The 16,325-nt window shown below is 47.8% G+C and overlaps 1 protein-coding gene across 7 annotated transcripts; it reads right to left on the bottom strand.

The window, feature by feature from the left end:
• Window positions 1-1,218: 1,218 nt before the first annotated feature.
• FBXO27 (F-box protein 27) lies at window positions 1,219-16,032 on the bottom strand. 7 transcript variants are annotated; one of them, XR_014140912.1, is made up of 7 exons: window positions 15,841-16,031; window positions 15,246-15,642; window positions 14,981-15,092; window positions 14,802-14,897; window positions 10,728-10,863; window positions 4,300-4,479; window positions 2,993-3,034 (listed from the first exon to the last, which is right to left on the bottom strand). XR_014140912.1 is itself a non-coding variant. In XM_081806855.1 (6 exons), the coding sequence occupies exons 2-6, from the start codon at window positions 15,595-15,597 to the stop codon at window positions 2,885-2,887; spliced, it is 846 nt and encodes a 281-aa protein (XP_081662981.1). In that variant the 5' UTR covers window positions 15,598-15,642; window positions 15,841-16,032; the 3' UTR covers window positions 1,219-2,884. The 7 variants fall into 7 exon arrangements, 5 of the variants coding, with proteins under 5 accessions (XP_081662981.1, XP_081662980.1, XP_081662979.1 ...); XR_014140911.1 differs by lacking the exon at window positions 2,993-3,034 and adding an exon at window positions 3,131-3,837; XM_081806855.1 differs by lacking the exon at window positions 4,300-4,479 and having other exon boundaries at window positions 1,219-3,034; window positions 15,841-16,032.
• Window positions 16,033-16,325: the final 293 nt, after the last annotated feature.

Below are 16,325 nucleotides of genomic sequence, written 5' to 3' on the forward strand. Positions count from 1 at the left end.
GGCGCATTCAGGGCCGGGGTCACCTCCTGCTGTCGCCTCATCAGCTCGGTCATGTGACCGGTTGGAGGGCTAGCCAGCAACGCTTTGGCTTCCCAGGGAAGTTCTGAAAGATGCAGACCACCAATGTCTCTCCCCCGACTCTGGTACCTCCCCAGGGGCCAAGGTCGTGTTTCTCCTTTTTTGTTAACATCAGTGTGGCTCATTCAGTTGTCATCACTTTACATTTTTTTCCCAAACTTTTTTTTTATTATTGAGGTAAAATTCACATAATATGTTGTACTCCACGTTAGTCATTTAAAAATGTACAATTCAGGGGCGCCTGGGTGGCTCAGTCAGTTAAGCATCTGCCTTTGGCTCAAGTCATGATCCCGGGGTCCTAGGATCGAGCCCCGCATCGGGCTCTCTGCTCAGTGGAGAGTCTGCTTGTCCCTCTCCCTCTGCCCTGCTCCTTCTCTCTCCCTCTCTCTCAGTCTCTCTCTCTCTCAAATAAATAAATAAAATCTTTAAAAATGTACAATTCAATGGCTTTTAGTACATTCACAGTGTTGTACAACCATCTTCACCATATAGTTCCAGAACATTTCATCCCTCCATAAAGAAGCTACCAATAAGCGTCACTCTCCCTTCCTCCTCTCCTCATCCCCTGACAACCACTAGTCTATTTTCTGTCCCTATGGATTTGCCTATTCTGGGCATTTCACAGAAATGGAATCATATCATATGTTGCTTTCTTTCGTTGAACATAAGGTTTTCAAGGTGCCTTCATGTTGTAGTGTGGCTCCATATCTCATTCCTCCCCACCTCCAATCCTTTTTCTGGCTGAATAATATTCCATTGTATGGATATATTTCATTTTGTTTATCCATTCATCAGTTGATACATTTGGGTTACTTCCACTTCTTAGCTATTATGAACAATGCTGCTCTGAACATTCACGTACACGTTTTTGTGTGAACACGTTTTCAAGGCTCCTTAGGTATATGTGTAGGAATGAAATTGCCAGGCCATATGGTAATTAACTTTTTTTTTTTTTTAAGATTTTATATACTTATTTGACAGAGAGAGACACAGCGAGAGAGGGAACACAAGCAGGGTGAGTGGAGAGGAGAAGGAGAGGCAGGCTTCCCGCAGGGCAGGGAGCCCAATGCAGGGCTCGATCCCAGGACCCTGGGCTCATGACCCGAGCCGAAGGCAGACGCTAATTGACTGAGCCACCCAGGCACCCCTACGTTTAACTTTTTGAAGACCTGTCAGACTGCCTTCCCACGCAGCTGTACCATTTCACATTCCCACAGACCTGCAGCGTCTGAGGTTCCAATTTTTCACATCACCACCAACATTTGTTATTTTCCACGCTTTTGCTCATAGTCATCTTAGTGGGTGTAAAGTGGTGTCTCACTGTGGTTTTGATTTGCATTTCCATAATGACTAATGTTGTTGAACATATTTCCGTGTATTTATCAACCACTTGTATATCTTTTTTGCAGAAAGGAGTATCTATTCGTGTTCTTTGCCCATTTAAAAACTGGGCTATTTTTTCATGGTTGAGTGTGAGAGTTCTTTCTATATTCTGGATACTAGGCTTTTTATCAGATAATGATTTGCAAATATTCTTTTCCATTCTGTAAGTTGTCTTTTCACTCTCTTGATGGTGTCCTTTGACGCACATCAGTTTTTAACTTGGAGGAAGTCCAATTTATCTATCTTTCTTTCTGTGGCTTGTGCTTTTGGTGCCATATCTAAGAATCAATTGCCAAATCCAAGGTCATGAAGATTGACTCCTACATTTTCTAAGAACTTTATAGTTTTGGCTCTTAGATTTAAGTCTTTGATCCACTGTGAGTTGATTTTTGTATATGGTGTGAGGTAAGGATTCGATTTCATTCTTTTACATGGTTATCCAGTTGTCTCACACCATTTCTTGAAAAAGCAATTCTCTTCCCATTGGATGGTATTGATACCTTTGCAGGAAATCAATTGGCTGTAGATGAGATTTTTTGTGGACTCTCAATTTTATTCCATTGATCTATATGTCTATCCTTACGTCAGTACCACACTGTTTTGATTACTGTAGTTTTGTACCAAGTCTTGAAACTCGAAAGTGTGAATCCTGTAATTTTATTCTTTTTTAAGATTGCTTAAAATTGCAATTGGGGCCCCTTGCAATTCCATATGAATTTTAGGATAAGCTTGTCCATTTCTACAAAAAAGTAGTTGGAATTTTGATAGGGATTATATTGAATCTGTAGATCAATTTAGAGAGTATTGTCATCTTGACAATGTTAAGTCTTCCAATAAATGAACCTGGGGTATCTTTCCATTTATTTATGTCTTCTTTAATTTCTTTCAGCAATGTTTGGTAGTTTTCAGTGAACAAGTCTTTCACTTCCTTGGTTAAATTTATTCCTATGTATTTTATTCATTTTGATGCTATGGTAAATGGAATTGTTTTCTTAATTTCATTTTCAGATGATCATTGGTAGTGTATAAAAATTCAAGTGAAATTTGTATATTGATCTTGTATCCTGCAACTTTCCTGAATTCAGTTATTAAGTTATTAGCTGTAACAGTTTGGTGCATATGTGTGTGTGTGTGTACTTAAGAATTCCAAATTTATTTTAAAATTCTCATTCAAACTTTTCATCCAGAAGGGTAGGATGCAATAAGGGACAAAAGCATTTTCACAGAAAAACATTCTTATGGCATCTGTTTGGGTTTGCATCTTGGTTGTAGCATTTTAATTTTTGGCCTGACTGGATTTTAGTTCTTTTATCTCTGCAGTAAGGGATTCTCTAGTGTCTTCTATGCTTTTTTCAAGAGAAAAACATTTTTATAAAAGTTAATGAGAAAGACACACCATGGGGCGCCTGGGTGGCTCAGTTGGTTAGGCGGCTGCCTTCGGCTCAGGCCATGATCCCTGGGTCCTGGGATGGAGCCCTGCATCGGGCTCCTTGCTCAGCAGGGAGCCTGCTTCCCCTTCTCCCTCTGCCTCCCTCTTCCTGCAGCTCCCTTTGCTTGTGCTCTCTTTCTCTTTCTGTCAAATAAATAAATAAAATCTTTTAAAAAAGAGAGAGAGAAAGACACACCATATCCAGGAATTGGTCAGGACAAAAACCTGAATATTCAACAATTTTCAGAATCATTTAATACAACCCCTACCCCTTTTGTCCTGATCATTTATCCAGTGAGCAGCCTGAAGAAGATCAGCCTCATCTCAGGACAGCTGCACTTAGTAATCAAGCTGCCTTCCCGAGGTGCACATATCAGGGGAAAGAGGAGGGAAGTAGAGTCAGACTGAGTACATCGTTGCAAACTGCCACTAATCGGGAAAGCAGAACACAAGCCAACAGCAGTGTGACACCCCTCCACAGGGGTCCAGAGTCCAATGTGATGTGCCCAGGGGGGTCACAGTCCCTGTGATGGGCTCTCCCCCAGCTTGCAGCTCTTGGCAGGAATCACAAGATAGAACTGCATTAGAAGTTAGGATCCACACCAGAAATAGAGAGCTGAGCAGTAGCTTGATTTTCGACAGTTCCTTCCAAAAAGAAGCCTTTTCCTGTGGGCATTCTTATGTGACCCAGGTGGTCCAGCCGGGGTCCATGATGTTTGCACAGTTCAGGCTGTTTTCCACCTGCCAACGTCCCAGAGTGAAGCCCTGTTCACTGAGTGGATGCCTCCTTTCCACTGAGCACAGTTCATGCTGAGAAAGAAACAGTCCCCAGCAGACAGTATCAGGTTCGGGCTTAGAGTCAGGTCCAGGCAATTAAGATCTGTGAGTGCAGGAATCCAGAAAAGCCAGAAGCTTTTCTTTGGCAGCAGCAAAGCTCTGTGGAAGAACTGGAAGATCTTGTTCCAAGTCCCAATGAGGAGAACAGCTTTCCTAAGCCCTTTTTACCTTGTCAATCTTAGAGCTCAAATTGACCTACTCGAAAGTATACACTCCTTCAAGAGAGTGGGAGGACAAGCCACAGACCGGGGGGACAAATATTTGGAAAAGACATATCTGATAAACAACTGCTATCCAAAATATATGAAGAACTCTTCAAACTCAATGAGAAAATGAACAATCTGATTCAAAAATGAACAAAAGACCCGAGCAGACATCTCACCAAAGAAGATAACACAGATGGCAAATAAGCATCTAAGATGCATGACATCATATGTCATTGGGGAAATGCAAATTAAAACAACAATGGGCTACTACTACACACCTATTTTTTTTTTTCAGTGCAAAAAAAGGTGGTTTTATTAAACTGTGGGGATAGGACTGGTGGGCAGAAAGAGCTTCCAACTACACACCTATTAGAATGGCCCAAATTGGGGCACCTGGGTGGCTCAGTCGGTTAAGCGTCTGCTGTTGGCTCAGGTCATGATCTCAGGGTCCTGGGATCGAGCCCTGCGTTGGGCTCCCTGCTCAGCGGGGAGCCTGCTTCTCCCTCTCCTTCTGCCTGTCACTTCCCCTGCTTGTGCACTCTCTCTCTCTGTCAAATAAAAAAAAAAAAAGATTGGCCCAAATCCAGAACACTGACAACGCCATGTGCTGATGAGGGTGAGGAGCAACAGGAACTCACTCCCATTCATTGTTGGTGGGAATGAACAATGGGGTCCAGCCACTTTGGAAGATAGTTTCTTACCAAATTAAACATACTCTTACCATATGATCCAGTAATCAAGCCTCTTGGCATTTACCCCAAAGAGTTGAAAACTTATGTCCACATGCAAAAACCTGCACACAGATGTTTATAGCAGCTTTATTCATAATCGCCCAAACTTGGAAGCAATCAAGATGTCCTTCAGTAGCTGAATGGATAAGTAAACTGTGGTCCATCCAGACGATGGACTATTATGCAGGGCTAAAAACAAATGAGCTATCAAGCCATATAAAGACATGGAAGAACCTTAAGTGTATATTACTAAGTGAAAGAAACCAATCTGAAAAAAAGCTACATACCGTATGATTCCAGCTATGACATTCTGGAAGGCAAAATTATGGGGACAGTAAAAGAATCAGCGGTTGCCAGAGGTCGGGGAGGAGGGGGGAGGGGACGAACAGGCAGAACAGGGTTTTTAGGGCAGTGAAACTATTCCATGTGATACTATAATGGTGGATACAGGTCATCATACATTTGTCCTAACCCATACCATGTAGGACACCAAGAGTGAGCCCTAATGTGAACAATGGACTCTGGGTCATAAATAACGTGTTGATGTACGCTCAGGGATTGTGACAAATGTCCCTCTCTGGTGGGGACTGTTGGTAGTGGGGGAGGCTTCCGTGTGGGGAGAGGAATATACTGGATCTGCACTTCCTGCTCAATTTCACCATGAACCTCAAACTGCTCTTTAAAAAAAGATCTATTTAAAAAAACTAACAATCAAACTGAAGGTAAAATAAAACTCCAAAGGGGCATTTGCCTGTAGATCGAAAGTGGCCTCTCTGCATCTTGCCTCCTTTTCTCTAAAGGCTCCAACAGGCCAAAATTATAGCAAAAATCATTATTTACAGAGCCTTGTGCTTATTTCCAATACCGCATTGGCTGCAAAAACAAGAGTGTCCCACGCACGCACCTACACACACACACGCACACCCCTTGTTTTTGCAGTAGCTCTCCCTGATCTGGATGATCTCTCTAGCGTGTATTACAAGCATACAACATTTTATTGTTTTGTATTCTTTCACAAGATGGTGTGTTGGGTGCAGGCACAAGGGGAGATGGAGGAGAGGCTCGGGAAACTGGTTTATTACACTCGGGTCCGGGAGACAGGAGGGGTGCCGCGCAGGGTCCCATGGGAAAGACAGCATGGCCAGGAGGCAGGAGGCAGGACGTAGGGGAAGGTTTAAGCCACGGCCTTTATTGGGGTTCCTCTGGAATGGCAGGGCAGGGTGAACCATTTAGGACTGGTCAGTGTGCGTGATTTCAGTAGGGGTGGTCCCTAGTTGCCTGGGCCTTGGGCGATGAGGCTGAGGAACAGAGCCTGGAGCCGGTTGGAGGAAGTCTGGCTCTGGATTGGTTCGTTTGTGTATCAAAGGCATTCTCAGGCTGGGTTCTTTGCTGTCTCTAAGAATTGGCTAGAAGGCACAATGTCTCCCTAGCCAAAAAGGTCTTTTTTTTTTTTTTTTAAAGATTTATTTATTTGAGAATGAGAGAGATCATGAGCAGTGGGGAAGGGTAGAGGGAGAAGCAGGCTCCCCACTGAGCAGGGAGCCCGACGTGGGGCTCTATCCCAGGACGCTGGGATGAGGACCTGAGCCAAAGGCAGAGGCCTAACCGACCAAGTCACCCAGGCGCCCCAAAAAGGCCTTTTAAGCTCTCAAAATGTCATAATATATAGAAAACAAACCAACATGTGTGTGTGTGTGTCTCTGTGTGTGTGTGTGTCTGTGTGTATAATCTCAGGACTACCCCATGCTCAGATATTTGCCAGGACTCATGAAACTCAGTACATAGTTGTACTCACAGTGGTGCGGTTGTAGGCACAGCTGGATCATAAGGGGAAAAGATACAGACACTGGAGGGTTATGGGCAGGTTCCTTGGGTCCTCTCCCTCCCCTGAGGGGTCATGCAGAGTGTACTCTTGACCCAGCAACAAAAATGTAGCAGCAGGTGTGTGATGCCCAGGGAAGCTCATCAGAGAGAGACTCAGCACCCCAGGGTTTCACTGGGGGGTTAGTCCTAGAGACACCTTCTTTCTGCCTGGCTTGTACCAAAATCCCAGACCCCCAGAATGACAGCAAGTGTTCAGCATAAACCATACTGTTTGCACAAATAGTCTAAGCGCCAAGAGCCACCCTTATCAGTTAGGTAATGGTGGGAACACTTCCAAAATTCAAGTTCCCAGATGCCAGCTAAGGACCAACTTTGCAAACAGGCCTTTTTTTTTTTTTTTTTAAGATTTTAGTTATTTATTTGACACGGAGAGAGAGAGAGCACAAGCAGGGGGAGTGGCAGGCAGAGGGAGAAGCAGGCTCCCCACTGAGCAGAGAGCCCGACGTGGGGCTCGATCCCAGACCCTAGGATCATGACCTGAGCCGAAGGCAGATGTCCAACTGATTGAGCCAACCAGGCATCCCAGCAAAAAGGTCTTCCTTCCTTCCTTCCCTTCTTTCCTTCCTTCTTCTTTCTTTCTTGTCTTTCTTCCTTCCTTTCTTTCTTTCTTTCAAGAGAGAGAGGTGGGAAGAGGGGAGGGGAAGAGAGAGAATCTTAAGCAGGCTCCATGCCCAGCACGGTGCTCGATCTCATGACCTTGGGATCATGACCTGAGCCAAAATCAAGAGTCAGATGCTTAACCGACTGAGCCACCCGGTCGCCTTGCCAACAGGTCTTTCTAAGGCAAGGCCAGCTAGCTTAGACCTTTGGGGCAGTTATTGAATTGACGTGACCATCACGATTTGGATGGTTGTACTGTGGTTATGCAGGAGAATGTCCTCAGATGTAGAAAATACACACAAAAGAATTTTGCAGTGATGCTGGAAATGTACTATATGTTTCAAGGGGAAAAGGCTTTGTGCCATACCTATAACTTCTCTGTTATGTTTAAGATTGTTTCAAAATAAAAAAGTATTGGGCGCCTGGGTGGCTCAGTTGGTTAAGCGACTGCCTTCGGCTCGGGTCATGATCCCGGAGTCCCTGGATCAAGTCCCGCATCAGGCTCCCTGCTCGGCGGGGAGTCTGCTTCTCCCTCTGACCCTCCCCCCTCTCATGTGCTCTCTCTCATTCTCTCTCACACAAATAAATAAATAAAATCTTTAAAAAAAAAAAAAGTATTAAAAAAAACGATATGGAAGAGGGGAGAATCGATGGGGATGTGGGATGAAGACTGGCCATAATCTGATAAAACTGGTGCTGGGGAGTCGATACATGGTTAGAATACTCTTCTCTCTGCTTCTGTATATATTTCAAATTCTCCATAACAAAATAAAACGAGCAAAAACCCTGTCAGCAAAGATGCCTTTGAAATGTGGTTCCTCCCGGAAGGGGAGGGAGGTTGCATTGGAGGATACTATGTATTCGTCTTCCTGTGTCACTTCTATACACCAATACACACTCAGAAAATGAGAAATACAGATAAGCAAAAGAAATACAAAATCACCACGGCCAGAGATCACCATTGCACTAACCCTGTAACACTGTAGTTAATATTCTTTTTTTATTTTAACTAAGCTCCACGCCCAACATGGGGCTTGAACTCACGACCCTGAGATCAAGAGTCACATGCTCTATGGACTGAGCCAGCCAGGTGCCCCTATAGGTAATATTCTTATTCTTCTGAATATATATATATATATACATATCTACACACACACATACCCAGAAGGTAATCCAGGATATAAATAATTGTATGCACACATATGTGTATAAAGTGATATCATTAATTTTGGCATACACACACACACACACATATACAACACGTGCCAAAATTAAATTATATGGCTGCTTTTTTTTTTAAGGCAGTGGTCTCCATCTTTCCCTTCCTAGATGTTTCCCATATTCCTCATATCTGAATTCCCCCAGTTGACTCAAAAATACCATCTAGAGCTGAACTGTCCAAACCAGTATCTACTCAAGGCCCACACACTCCATCTGGTCATGACTCTTATGTCTGTTTCAACCTGTCACAACCCCTTCTTGAAGAAACTGGCAAAACATGCCAACCTCTGGGTGTGTTTGGCTCCTTCTCTGCTGGTGTTTCCCTTCTATGGCAAGAAAGGGGTGGAAGGCCTGACCCCTCCAATGAGCAGTTCATCCTGGGATACAGCAAAGGCAATTGCACATTTCAGGTGCATCATATCAGAAGACCTAGAACATCTAGGGGCAACTGGTTGGTTCCATCAGTACAGTGTGCGACTCTTGATCTCAGGGTTGTGAGTTAAGCCCCACACTGGGTGTAAAGATTACTTAAAAATAAAATCTTAGGGGCGCCTGGGTGGCTCAGTTGGTTAGGCGACTGCCTTCGGCTCAGGTCATGATCCCAGGGTCCTCGGATCGAGCCCCACATCGGGCTCCCTGCTCCGCGGGAAGCCTGCTTCTCCCTCTCCCACTCCCCCTGCTTATGTTCCCTCTCTCGCTGTCTCTCTCTGTCAAATAAATAAATAAAATCTTTAAAAAAATAAAATAAAATAAAATCTTAAAAAAAAAAAAAAGATGACCTAGAACATTTCACTGACCCACCAGCCGTGAGTTAGCCATGACCCTGGACTGGCATGAGGACAGCCTGATCCTGGCTCCCATCTAGAAAGTCACAAGTGTGGTGTCACCCTGATGCTGTACCCAGACCCACTGTCCCTTCTATTGGGAGTTTTCTTCTGTAGTTTCCTCTCCCCCACTGGGACAATTTGCTGCTTTCAAACCAAGTAGTAACCAAGACAGTAAAGTTATATTTCCTACTTCAAAGATCTGAGGCACTTTTGGCAAAATAATAAATTTATTACATATGATCGGCAGATAGTTGTCGCTGATATATTATTCTCTCGATGTTTGCGCAAAATTTCAAAATAAAAAATAATTTTATACACCATACAATCACAGGGGTCCTTGAGGGTCTCCACACATTTTTTGAGCTGGCTGACTTTCAGCTGTGAGACCTGGTTCCCAGCCTTGAAGCTGCAGGGGGTTAAGTTTGCCACCCAAGGTGGCTGGCATTTTCCCAGCTATAAGGACGAGGTTCTACTTCAGAGATGAGCGGCCTTCTCTAAAGGGACTGATAAAGCCCCCTGAAAGCAGAAAGGAGAGGAGACAGGCCAGATGGGACTGGGGCTGAATCAGAGGGCCTCCGGAGGGAGGACTGCCCTATAACAGCAGTAGGTAACTTTGAAGTAAGAACTTTCTTCTAGTAGTTTCTAGAACCTGAAGAGGGGACCTGGCAGAACCCTCGAAGGGATCCTGGAGTACCCAGGATGCCAGGGAGGTACGTGCCCTTGGTTAATGAGAAGTCCTGGCCAGTGGTCCCCAGTCCTAGAAGGCACCGGTCAGGTTGTTGGGCAAGGACAGCCCTTGACTAAGACAACCGGGCCCGCACGACCACGCTGGAATTGGTCACACGGGCTCCATAGTGACCAGCCCAGAACTGCGTGTCCTGGCCCCAGTGTTCGAAAGACACAAAGCGGACGCCCATCTTGATGTTGGAGAACACGTGGGTGACCTGTAGGTAGAGAAGAGATCAGGCAGGTTGCACCCCAGCCTTCTTCTCGAAAGCTGAGCCTGGGGCCTTCTGGCTCAGCGGAATCGCATGGTTCCTCATCCTAATTCCTGTCTCCTTGAGTCTGGGTGGGTGGGTTTTGTTCGTAACCAGGAGCATGGCGGAAGTAATGCTGAGTGACTTCCGCCAAGTGACTTCCAAAGCTAAGTCAGAAAAGGCAATGTAGCTTCTTTTGGTTTCTCTAGAACCTTCCTGGTGGAATCCTGAGCCACTAGTAAGTTGAGTCTGGCTGCCCTGAGGTGGCCATGATTTGAGGAAGTTCAAACCAGCCCTCGCAGAGAGATGCCACACTGAAGCTCTGGGACTAAATGAAGCCACCAGCTGCTATATGCACACGTACACAAATGTACACACGCACACACACACCCCACCCAGCTCTTCAGCTCCAGCCATTGTCTGAAAGCAACCGCCCAAGAGACAGGAACCAGAAGCATCCCCAGCAGAGCCCTCCTTATAGAAACCACAAGAGGTAATAGATAATGTTCCCAGGCCCCACCACCCCTCTCCCCGTGTCCCTGCCAGAGACTCACCTGAAAGCAGACATTGTTGTTCCACTGTTGGATGGGAACGGGCATAGCAGAGAATTTATCCAGGACAGTCTGGTTGGCATCTAGAAGTTGGACAAGGAGTCGGTACATACAGCCACTGTCGTGTCGGGCTCCCCACCTGTGGGAGGAGGGAGGCCTTGAAGGCTGGACATGCCCACCTCATCTCTTTGGGTGTCTGCCTGCCTCCCCCCAGAATGGCCTCCCCATGTCTGCAAATCCAAAACATAGTCCTCGGCTCCGCACGCCCTGTGTCACCTGGGAGCTTGGCCCCACTGCAGACCCAGTGACTCAGAACCTGTACTAAACGAGGTCCCCAGCTGGTGCGCAAGGACATGCATTCTCGAAGCAGTGACTCAGAGCAGCCACCCTTCAAGGCACCTCCTCCAGTATTATTCAGGTGACAATGGAAATTGCTCAATGTTTAAATGGTGGCAAAAGATGTAATTTCCAATGGGTACATTGACATTTTAAAATACAACTTTCATATCAGTCATTGAAAAGGATCACGGGAGGAGCACCTGGCTGCCTCAGTCGGTGGAGCATTTGAGTCCCACACGGGTAGAGAGATTACTTAAAAATAAAATCTTTAAAAAATAAAAAAAATAAAAGGACCACGGGAATCTATATTTAGTCACGATGGGATACCCAGCAATATTAAAAACAAAACAAAACACAACAACATCCAATGTCCATCGATGGTAAATGGATAAATTACGGTATATGCACATAATAGAATGGTATACAGCAATGAAAGCAAACTCACTGCGGTTACACACAATTAGGAATCAATTTACGAACATGCAGTTGAAAGAAGCTAGAAACAAAACATATACTGTGGGACTCTCTCTCTCAAGTACAAAAATGGACAGAACTTGGGGCGCCTGGGTGGCTCAGTTGGTTCAGCATCTGCCTTCAGCCCAGATCATGATCCCAGGGTCCTGGGATCGAGCCCCACATCGGGCTCCTTGTTCAGTGGGGAGCCTGCTTCTCCCTCTCCCTCTGCCTCTCCCCCTGCTTGTGTTCTCTCTGTCAAATAAATAAATCTTAAAAAAAAAAAAATGGACAGAACTTATCTATGGTAACAGAATTCAGGATGGCGGCTACCCTGGATGGGTAATGATGGGAAAGGAGCTGGTAACATGGATGTGTTCACTCTGTGATAATTCAGAATCACATACCTAAAATATGTACACTTTAAATAAATAAATAAATAAAACATGTAAACTTAAAAAATGTACACTTTTGATGCTAGAAGTTAAAAGTTTAACTCAAGGGTAACGGGCTGTAAAAATACACAAATAAGTTTCTTCTTTCAGAGACTTCTCATCATTCTACTTCTTAGAATTAGATGTCTGCTCTACTTCTCCCACACAATTCTGTCCTCATGTAATAGTGACATATTCTTATTTTCTTCTGACCGGTCAAAAGACCGCCCCTCCATTCTGCGCTCTGCCAACCACATACCAAAATATATGAACAGAAATTAAAATTTTTTTCTGTGACCATAAAGATCTAAGTGTTAACATTTTTCCTTTGGGATTGAATTATTACCCAGCAGTGGTTCCCAGACTTGGCTGCAGATTGGAATCATCTGGAATTTATTTATTTATTTATTTGACAGGAGAGAGGTAGCAAGAGCAGGAACACAAGCAGGGGCAGTGGGAGAGGGAGAAGCAGGCTTCCCGGTGAGCAGGGAGCCCGACGTGGGGCTCAATCCCAGGACCCTGGGATCATGACCTGAGCTGAAGGCAGATGCTTAATGACTGAGCCACCCAGGCACCCCTGGAATCATCTGGGATGTTGACAAGATATTGTATAGCAAAGAATTTAGCCTTGTCCGGAGGTATGGTGGGGCTTTGCTCTCAGCTTCTGGGAGGTTCTTTCTGGATCCTTGGAATATTATGGCTGCTGGAAGTATCTTTGTTTGCCTGGGGACCTTGGGTCATACCGGATAGCCTACCAATGGGATTACAGTGGGGGGTGGCCGCATCCACACAGATAGTCTCACCGTGGGGGCTAGCCACTCCAGGAAGACCCAACAATGTGGCTTAGGATATGTCAGGTGCTATCAGTTGACCAGCAGTCCGAGATTAACCACGGGATGAAGCCCCAATAGAAATTCTGGGCAATGAAGCTCAGGTGCACTTCCCCGGTCGGCAATATTCCATGCATATTGTCACATGGCTGTCAGGGCAGGATTGCATCCTGACTCCATGGCAAGAGAGCAACAGAAGCTCTGTGTTTGGTACTTCTGTGTTTCGATGCTGCCCTAGCTCTTCTTCCCTTGGCTCATTTTTGACCTGTTATGTTTTCCTTGTAATAAACTGTAATCATGTAATCATTCAGTGAGTTCTATGAGCCTTCCCAGTGAATTATGGAAGGTGAGGGTGGTTTTGCGAATCCCCCAAACTTACAGCTGGTGTCGATGTGAGGTTGGTCTCGGGGACTGTGCCCACTAACTTTGCAGTCAGCTCTAAACTTCTCAGGTACTGAGACCCAGCTCTCACCCACAAGCACTCTGATTTAACTGGGATGGGGTGTGACCCGGGCATTGGGAGTTTTCAGTGTTCCTGCGTAATGGACAGCAAAATTTGGGAACCACTAATTGTTACGATCAAAGGGCACACCGCTGACCAAAACAACACAAATATATTACAACAGTTTGATAACTAATGACTAAATTACAAACAGTTTTATTGTAAAACACATCTCCTAATGAGATGGATTTGCAGAGTGGGGGTAAGTTAGGGTGTCTTTAGTTAAAAGTGAATTTGGGAGTGCCTGGGTGGCTCAGTTGGTTAAGTGTCCGACTCTTGATTTTGGCCAGGACATGATCTCAGGGTTGTGGGATTGAGCCCCACGTCTGGCTCTGTGCTCAGCTGGGAGTCTGCTTGGGGGGGTCTCTCTCTCCCTCTCCATCTGTCTCTCCTCCCTCCCCCTGCCTCTCTCAAATAAATAAGTAAATCTTAAAAAAAAAAAAGTGAACTTGGGGGCACCTGACTGGCTCAGTCAGTAGAGCATGCAACTCTTAATCTCAGGGTCATGAGTTCAAGCCCCACGTTGGGCATGGAGCCTACTTAAAAACAAAACAAAAAACCGAAGTAAAAGTGAATTTGATAAGGCTGAAATTTCAAGCAGTCACTTTGCCTAACTCTCTGGTAGTCTTTACATCTGGGGGGCCGCACACCATAGTGAGGGGCTTGCTTTTTCTGTAAGACTTGAGGACTCTGAGAAAGGGATTGGACAAGGACAAACCATATGATGTTACCACCAGAGATATGATGTGTAGCTGGTAATTTTAGAACCAGGGAACACAGCTGTAGAGGATCTGGAATTGCCTCCTTTGAAATGATCTGGGTCATTGGAAAGTCTTCGTGTACACATACCCTAGTTTCAAGACCATCACTACAGAGCATAAGCTCTACAGAGGAGTCTGAGCCTAACTTCAGGTCTCCCCAATCCCTAGCTGTGCCACCAGAGCAAATCTCCTCCCCTTTCTGAACCTCTCGATTGCTCCCAAAGCTCTGAAAAATCTGAGGTCTTGAAATATACATTCTCAGAGGATCAAGGCTCAGAAAAACAAAAACAAAAAACAAAACCCCAAGAAACACAACTAAAACACTTCACCCTTATAAAGCACTGGCTATGTGCTTGACATGTGACCCTATCTTGTAAAGATGGGGATGCCGAGGCACACTGGGACTTGCCCAAAGCCATAAAGATGCAGAGCCAGGGACCTGGAAAAGTCTGGCTCCAGAATGTCAACTTAGGCAACTATCCTACACTGCGACCTCCTAAGGCAAGGAGCATGTCATTCACAGACAAGACTGAGCTGGGCCAAGTCCTCCTGTAACTGGATCCAATCTGGCATCTTGCAATCCGACTCCATTTGGGGGTAAGGAGAGGGGCTCAACGGTTAAGTCATTCACCTCCCTGAGCTGCATCTCTTTATCTGTAAGGGATTGTTAGAGGTGGCCTCAATGAAGTCACCCACGCAATGGTCATGGCGCCTGTGGTCAGTGCTGAGCAAAGGGCTGTTTTTGTCACCATACTCACCAGTCAGAGACACAAATCTCAATCTTGCCACTATCTAGTAGCTCTGGCCACAAACCCTCCTCCTCCAGGTCCAACACCTGCTTTTTGCGACACCAGCTAGGAAAGAGGGAGAAAAGTCAATGAGAACGGGCAGGTCTTCCTCACAACGGGCCCGGCCCTTGCGGGGTAGGGACATTCACCTGAAGGAAGACACGAAGCAGGTCTGCGAGGGGGCCCCGGGCACCGTTGACCTGTTTGCCTCCACCACCCAGCCGTCCCCACCGTGCTGCACCATCCACTTCCGGAGGCCCTCTGTTAAATACACGAGGCTTGCGCCCAAGTTCCTCGCCCGCCCACCCGCCGGCCGCCGCCTCCCACCGGCTCCGATGGAGCCCCGCCCCGGCCCCGCCCCCAGGGCGGCCCCCCGCCTCCCCCGCCCCGCCCCCCGGCCCGGTGCTTCCCCACCCTGGCCGCAGGGGTTGCGGATGAGGTTGCGTCCGATCGGGCGGCGCTCGCAGAAGCGGCCCAGGAGGCTCGGCCTGCCGTCGCGGGCCGGGGGCAGGCAGCTGCGGGCGAGCGGCAGCAGGACGCCGTGGTCCCGGGCCAGGATGAGCAGCCACAGGGCCTGGCAGTCCACCAGGGCGCGCCAGCCCCGGCACACCCGGCGGCAGCACCCCAGCAGGGTGCGCGGGGGCACGTGGCTCAGCACCACCAGGAGCAGCTCCGGCGGCAGTTGGCTCAGGTCCAGCGCCTCCTCGGGTTCGGGCTCCGGCGGGGGGACCCGGGCGGGCCGGCCCCGGGAGGCCGAGGCGCCCATGGTCCCCGCCGACCTCCCGCCAGCCCGCGCCAGGTTCGGTGGTGACTGCGGGAGAGTAAGGTCAAGGAGTCAGGGGCCCGCAGCCTCCGCGGCGCGCGCAGCTGCCGCCGGCCCCGCCCCGGCCCCACCACGCCCCGGCTCCGGGCCCGGGTCCCAAGCCCCCACCTCCCAACCCGATCCAGTCCGCCCCGCGCACCCGGCCCTGCGCGCGGCGCCGGGGCCGGCCCGCCCCCCGAGTCCTACCTTGGATCACAGCCAGGGCCCCTCGCCGGCGGGCTCGCTCCTGTCCCCTTGCGTCCCCTTCCCAGCGTCCATCCTTTTACTCGCCAGCCCCTCCCTTTCTAACAGCCAGCATTTCCCAGCCCCCAGCCCAGCCTCCCTCTGGCCGGCCGGTCTCTGCGCTCCCTTCCCTCTGGCGGCCCGGCGGCCCCACCCCGGCCCCCAGCCAGCCCCTTCCCGCACCATCCGTACTCGCCAGACCCCCTCCTTCCCGGGTATTCCCCCGGTGGCGGGTGTGGGGAGGACTATGGAACCGGACCTGACGCCGCAGACGAGGGAGGGGCGGGGCCGCCGGGATCCGGGGTCTGTCCGCAGCCGCCCGCCTCTTGGAGTGCGGGTAACTCCGCCGCAGGACGCCTGGAGAGGAACAACTGCGGTTATTTTGGTCAGGCATCCGGGCGGGAGGCCTCACACCCGTTCACTCCTTTAAAAATCCCCATCGCCTTTAT

The sequence above is a fragment of the Leptonychotes weddellii genome, chromosome 16 (genome assembly GCF_054177405.1).
Source record: "Leptonychotes weddellii isolate Sample4059 chromosome 16, ASM5417740v2, whole genome shotgun sequence".
NCBI classification, from domain to species: Eukaryota; Metazoa; Chordata; class Mammalia; order Carnivora; family Phocidae; genus Leptonychotes; species Leptonychotes weddellii.